At 33.9% G+C, this 7,365-nt stretch overlaps 1 protein-coding gene across 1 annotated transcript in view; it reads left to right on the top strand.

Annotated features, from left to right (window-relative positions):
* Positions 1–1,640: 1,640 nt before the first annotated feature.
* LOC129218889 (neural-cadherin-like) overlaps positions 1,641–7,365 on the top strand; it is a 539,341-nt gene continuing 533,616 nt past the window's right edge. Inside the window, exons 1-3 of the mRNA XM_054853212.1 lie at positions 1,641–1,650; positions 2,281–2,472; positions 5,971–6,217. Of these exons, the coding sequence (XP_054709187.1) occupies positions 1,641–1,650; positions 2,281–2,472; positions 5,971–6,217 (449 nt within the window). The remainder of the gene's footprint in view (positions 1,651–2,280; positions 2,473–5,970; positions 6,218–7,365) is intronic.

Genomic DNA, 7,365 nt, shown 5'->3' with positions numbered 1-7,365 from the left:
GCGGAGGGGGGGTCATGCTGAAAAACATCAAGTTTTACTAACGAAATATTTCTGAAGCTCTCTGGGCGTCAATAAAAAAACTCCGAATCGGCCAGTAATAAGACGCCTTGTAGGGGGTTGAGCTTAATTAAATTCAGAAACAATGGAAGGAAGTTTTGTTTCAAACATTTACTTATACAAATAATTAGTTTAATTAGATTGCGGCAAACGCTTACATTTTATTCATTAAGTATTTGAACAGACTTTGGAATAATATATTTTCATAATATTCTATGTTTATAAACTTTGCATGCAATTTTTAAATTATGATCGCATACAATAATGATGGATGGATAATATTGTCAATGGCTTAGAAGAGGTGGGGAGGGGGGGGGGAATCATGACTCTCATGACCCTACCTTTGCCTCTACCATTGATTATAATCGCATTTTTTCTGAATGTTTTAGAAAAAATTAATAATTAACACGCATAAAGAAAAATATTCTATAAAATTTTATAAAAATCGTAATTGGGTATAGAATTTGTAAGAAAACGTTCAAAAACGTCAAAAATACTTATCAAATATTTTTCAAAAGTTATTAATATAAAATTATTAAAGTAAAAAAAAATTATTAGAATAAAAACTATGTAGTTAACCGCTTTTGAAATTCGATATACATACTTAATTACATAGTTACTCGCATACCTTACGAAACAACTAGTGAAAATTGATGCAGAGCTGGTAAAAAAAAAGATATTTAAATTTCTCATACGTATGCATGAGTACTTACATAAATAAAACAGACATTACAAAAAATCAGTCGAATTTGATTAAAGGGTGATAAAAAGGGTATTTGAAGGAGAAATTTTCGTGAACATGCTAATTTATTTCGTTGGAGGAAATAAAAAAGAGTCAAAAGAGGTGCGTCAATCAACAATGTATGATTCTGTTATAAGGAATAGGCTTACCGAAGGAAAAAAAAAACTAAACGAGAATTAATTGAAAATTTCACGAATGAGCGCTGTTTAAAGAAACGAGGAAAAGAAATGAAGATTTAAATACATTACAGTTCTAACTCTGTACCTTATGCATAAAAGTTGCATTGACAGCCGACACACTGATTTAATAACGATATAGTAATTTCTAACATTTACTGAAACATTTACCAAAGAGCACAAATTACAGAAACAAGGAAAAGAACCAAATATTCAAATGTATTAGCGTTCTGACTCTGCAACTTATGCATAAAAGTTCTATAGTACTGCCTTCAAAGTCGACTCACTGATTTAAAAATGGTGCAGTAATTTCCAAGATCTCCAGACATTGAAAATATTCGAGTCTTAACCACGAAATCATGGTCCCATAAGAGTCAAAAGAGCCGAAGAGGAACACCGTTGTTGCACAACAAAATGGTGTGGCAACTTTTCCAGAACTGGGAATCAAGTTATGCATTCCACTTCCCCCTAAAATGCAGCAAAGAGTGCCTAATAGACTTAAATCTTTCGCTTTGGCTACGATACCAGAAAGTGCAGTTAATCGAGTTAAATGTTATTGCTTTAGAATCGGAAATCCGTGTAGAGCCATTTTGGTAATGTGTTTTTCCATTCTCTTTTTAACATTTTTTCCCATTTTAAAGCTTAGAATAGCATTCTTTTATAAAATGCATTTAGGTTAGAATGCCAATATTTTATTCCAAATTTACATTTTTGGGGGAGAAGTGCTTATGATATTATGCAGGTTCTTTTTGAGGCAGCGATCCAAGCAATTCTTGGGTAGCTTTCTTGCAACGTTCGAAGGGGTTTTTAATACTAGCCTTGTACAGAGAAAATACATTGCATTTAATCGAAACTTTTTTGCTCATAAAATTACTTTTAAACTGAGTGTTTCTAAGAGTTATTTCGGAATGATGACACACAAAAAACTCTGCTTTTCGGTTGCAAATAAAAATTGTTTTTTTTTTCTTCTCAAATAATGCCCTTTTGCATAAAAAAAATTATGTCTGTTGCTCATATAACTGCTCATAAATACTTTTAACTGACAAAAATCTTGGATTGTGTTCTTTTTATTTATTTTATAAAAATGTATAAGTTTAACAATAAAGAAAAAAAAATAATAAAACTTTTCACGTAACATCAAGATTTACTACGACGCAATCTAATTTTTAGAACACATTTCAAGCATTGAGAAATGTATCAGGTGATCGTTATCTGTCAATCACTAAATGAACTTCGGCATAATGTTTGAAACACGTTTTCCAATTATAGATACATTGATTTTAACTACCTTTTTTTCTTTTCTAGATCCAGAGCGACAGCGTGTGATAATTCACTTGAAGGATGTCAACGACGAGCCTCCCTATTTTATCAATCGCCCCCTTCCGATGCAGGCTGTGGTACAACTCAATGCTCCACCGGGCACTCCAGTGTTCAAATTGCAAGCTAGAGATCCGGACACGGACCACAATATACACTACTTCCTAGTCAGAGATCGGAGTAAGTATTATAATAGAAGTTTTCATCTGGTATTTTATTCAATTTGAAAGCTAAACTCACTTTGAACCGTGTACTGATAACTATCTACTGGTATACAAATAGATTCGTTTTGTTCATACCAGCACAGGGTCCTTAAACTGATTGTGCTCAGGGCCGTATCCAGAGGGGGGGGGAGGGGCCTGACGGGCCCGGGCCCCCCCGAAACCCGAAATGTTTTGTACCGTAAAACAGAAGAAGGTTTTTTTTTTTTTTTTTAATTCCTAATGTCAGAAAAGGAGAATAACGAAGTTTTTTTTTATTCTTAATTTTGCTACTATTCAAGATTTATAATATTTGGAAGAAATACAGAAAAAGCAATTCTATTTCTCATTAGCCGCAAGGCACACTTGAAATTTAGACCTTTAATTATGACTTCCTGCTCTCTTTCCCAATTCAATTCAGGGCAGTCCAGGGTCAAGGCAGGCCCTTTGTCAGTTTTGGTAAAGTCTGGTTCGTGCACTTCCTCCTCCAGGGGCGTGCACAGAAATTTTGGGGCTGTTACAAATACCTTTTTTGGGCCCCTACATATTGTTCACCTATATTTTGAACCCTAGGTTTAAAGATATTGGCCCCCATTTAAGCTCGGGCCCGGACTAACAGGTGTCCCTTCTCCCCTCTATACACGACCCTGCCCTCCTCCCCCTAAAACTCTTATAAAACTTACACTGTACTGATTTCGAGCCGGGGACTCCCCAAAGTCTGGGCCCTTAGTTTCCAATTAGGCGAGTATCTTGTTACCAAGATGTGCCAAATTCAGCTCCTTGATACATCCTGCGTAAAAAATGCAAAAATCACGATTCTCGCGTTTTTGTAGCATAATTTTCAAGATCATTTTTGTTACTGATATGTTTCATGTCTTGCATTTATTTAATGCCGAATTCAGTATCATGGAAGTTCTTTTGTTATTGCTTGTTTTTTTTTTTTTTAATTTTTTCTTACTTCTACGGCATACTGTTAATACCTTAAGTATGAGAAAAAAAAATAACACTTACTCTACTTTTTTTTCTTTTTCTGCACTACTTGTGATTGAAAAAAAAAAGTTTGTTTCGAGAAATATTTCGTTGCATTTATTAACTTAAAACGGGTGTGTCTTACAAAGTTATAAGAGCTTCAAATAATTTACACTGTTCGAGAGTCTGAAAATTATTTAAGTTTTTGAAATTCCTTGAAAAGTTCTTCAATTTTGTATCTCATCAAGAAAATAAAGTATGAATTGTCCAAATGACCAGAATATTACCCTTCCGTTCTTATTTTCTGCATGTCTACACTATTTCTTTTAAACTATTTTGTACAATTTTCATACTGTATTGCAGTTAATGAAAAAAAGTGGGGGTAGGGGGAGTGATCAAAAACAAACTTCACTTAAAGTCGATATGAGCAAATGACGTGGTGCTTCTCTTTTCTCCTCTCTCGTTTTTCCTCTCTGTCCATTAATTTCCATGATTTGTCGAGCAAGCAATTTTTATTTTGTTTGATCTTGATTGGAAAAAGAATGTATAGCTTTTAAAAAACTTTGTTTGCCTATTTTTTTTCATATTTTCGTTGTTTCAATTACCTAATATAAGGCCTCAAAATACAGATTTTTTTTTTCAAAAATTTCTCGGGGGGGGGGAGAAACCCCCGGACCCCCTGAAATTATGGATGTTCTACATCCGACTTAAAAGGACACCCCTCGTGTTATCCTTACCACTACAAGGTGAATAAGAAAAATAATAAGAACTTAAAATAAAATAACATCAGTCCAAACAGTGGAATCGTTAAAAATCGAAACAAAAAGTCTTCTATGTTAACATTTTTATGCGTTTGGTGTGTCTATATATATTATATGGTGTGTGTGTTGGGCAATGTGCTAATCCGGGCCCCTCCCGAAAAAAATTTCTGGATACGGCCTTGATTGTGCTCACTGAAGTACTCAGATAACCATGAAACTCAACCTGTAATCTATCTGTAAGGTATATTTTAGAAGAGTTCAATCTATATATTATCAAATCATTGAAGACATCCGTATCTTTGTTCAACATTCAAAGGATAGCTGCTCTTAGACTACAAATAGCAATCGCGAAACCAAGATTTTTACAATACATCTCATGGATATGTCAGGGGTGCTTTGAAGCATCTCACACATTCAGTGGTATAGTAAAGTTATCCAAGAGATATCTATATGTACATCCCATCAAAAACATAAAATGTACAAAAATGCCAAGTCTCACTTCTGCCGTAAAAAGTAGTGAGATATCAAGCACAACCAAGTCAGTTGTTTTAGTTAGTATTTTGGGTAGCACATATTTAACAACTTCTTCATAAATTGCTTCCAACAAGTTACCTTGACCATTTATAGTGCCCGTATTAATAATCGATAACTTTATTTCTATAATTAATATAATGACTTGGCAATCACACGGCAACATAAAAACATCTCCGTACTCTTAACGATTACAGCGAGCGCTTTATTTGTGCTTGTATGAATACTGCACAAATACGACCTGTCAGCCCTTTGTTCATTTAGAAGTATTCTAAATAGTATATTAATCGGTACTTATCCATTTTACCTGGGCTAATCTCGCCAAGCAGATATCGTAGGCGACAATACGCAAGATACAGTTTTTAAAAAAATGTTGATTTAAACATTTCTAAGTAAAATGACTCCAGTGGGGATATTCCATTTGGCATTGGCTGTACCATTATTGGTGACTTGAGCACCTGCGCCGGCGAAATATAAAAATATCCATAATTCTTCTGTCATAATGTAGCAATGCGATTGCCAAGTCATTATATTAATTACATAAATAAAGGTATCTAATATTGATACGAATACTATAAATGGTCAAGGTAACTTGTTAGGAAACAATTTATGACGAAGTTGTTAAATACATGCTTCCCAAAATAGTAACTAAAACAGCTGAGTAAGTTATACTTGATATCTAACTATTTTTTTACGGTGGAAGTGAGACTTGGCATTTTTGAATATTTTATGTTTTTGATTTGATTATATCTTGGATAACTTTACTGGTACGGCAGTTTTGTTGGACTAGGCTTGGCTTGCCTTTGCAGGGATACTACCGTGCCCCCAGATACAAATAGAAATTCTCACGGATATAAGGGTATATACCTCATGGACCTTGGGTATTAAATATAATTCAGTTAGTTATTCATAAGAGGTTACAAATGAATTGTTTTTAGGCATTTATAAAATTCCTCACACCTAATATAAATGATACGTATAGATTGTAAATAAACATAAAGCATAATGTATCTCTGAGCAATGCAAATAAAACTCATTCAAATTCGTAACACAAAGCCGTTATTTTTCTAAAAGTAATGCTTTTAAAAATAGTAATTTAAAATTTAACTTACAATTTTAATCAACAAACTTAAAGTGGATGATTCACTTGGGCGTTCAAAAATATCAGAAGCTTCAATCAGACAGTTAAAATTAACGTGATTGTTTTAATTTTTCAGCCGGTGGTCGCTTCGAGGTCGATGAGCGATCTGGTGAGGTGCGGACACTGGGCAGTGACCCTTTTATGCTCGATAAGGAGTACGTCTTGTACGTGAAGGCAGAGGACCACAATGGAATGACGGAGGACAGACAGCACCAGTCCACCGGGGAGGAGCGGCTGTCCATCATGGGCGGTAAACGGCCGCCCCAGTTCTACATGCAAAAATACGAAGCCACCATACCAGAAAACCAAAGAAAGGATTCAGAGTAAGATTTGGGATTACTTAATAGTACATATTTACATTTTTTTTTTTTTTTTTGAATTGTTTTTCTTTGTTTGCAACAATGGCGAATCAGTTGTTTAGACTACCAAAATAGTGAGGGTAGACCGACCAATGAATCAACGGCTCGTTATTAAAAATAAGAAGAAAAATCAGAAGTCCTTCCTTAGATGAATTGGCAAATAACTTCCATACATTTCCAAAACGACTAGAAAGTACTGTGTTTGTCCACTGGCAGAGAGAGCATTCATTAATTGGACTAGCGCACATTTTTTCGTTTCAGCTCTCTAAAAAACTATAAGCAGAACCGTAAAAATTCTCCCGCTTTTAACAAAATAATTGCATGCATTAGTTAAAATGTTTTTTTTTTTTTCTGCCGTGTGCCAAACGCTGTAGTTTATAACAATGTCAAGAATTTTTCAAAATAAAGTAGCCCTTAAGTGCCCATTCACTGGTCTATCTACCCTATAAAAATTTTTCAGAAAAGCGTGCTTGCCTTTTTTTCAGATTGAAATTCATAGCTTCTTACGTTTTTTTAGTACATAATTCAGTTTTGAAAAGCTATAGCTAAATATATTTCTGTATTTTATTTGGTTCTTGTCGAAGTTTATGAAGGAAAAACTTTTTCAGAGAAAAGGTTAGAAAATGAATCCTGTATTAAGCTTCACTCGCTGGAAAGAATGTGATAAATAAAAGACCGGGAGTCATGTTGAATTAGTTGAGTAGATTTGAAGTAGAACTGCATTATGCTTCTTATTTTATGAAGGCATTTGCTATCTATAGTTAATAATAGTAAAAAACAGTCTGATGGTCAAATATTTTTTAATGTTACCAACTTTGTGCACCAAGGTAAACGTTTTAATTGTTTTAAGAGTTTCTTAAAATTAAGGTAAACATGTGCTTTTTTCTACCTTAATTTAGCTCAGCTAGTACATTCAATCTATAGATATTTGAAAGTTAGTATTTATCTAATGGAAAAATAATTTTTTAGTAAAATAATATTGTAAGATGTGTAGTCCCTAAAGACCCACCCGCAATTCACATACGGAAACAAGCTACGTTGATGGTGTCAACAAATATAATAGGACACTTTTTCTGAACTGAATAGTTACACCTTTTCTTTACATATTTTTT

Source organism: Uloborus diversus, chromosome 1 (assembly GCF_026930045.1).
Source record: "Uloborus diversus isolate 005 chromosome 1, Udiv.v.3.1, whole genome shotgun sequence".
In the NCBI taxonomy this organism is placed as follows: Eukaryota; Metazoa; Arthropoda; class Arachnida; order Araneae; family Uloboridae; genus Uloborus; species Uloborus diversus.
This window is presented reverse-complemented; position numbering and strand designations above follow the sequence as displayed.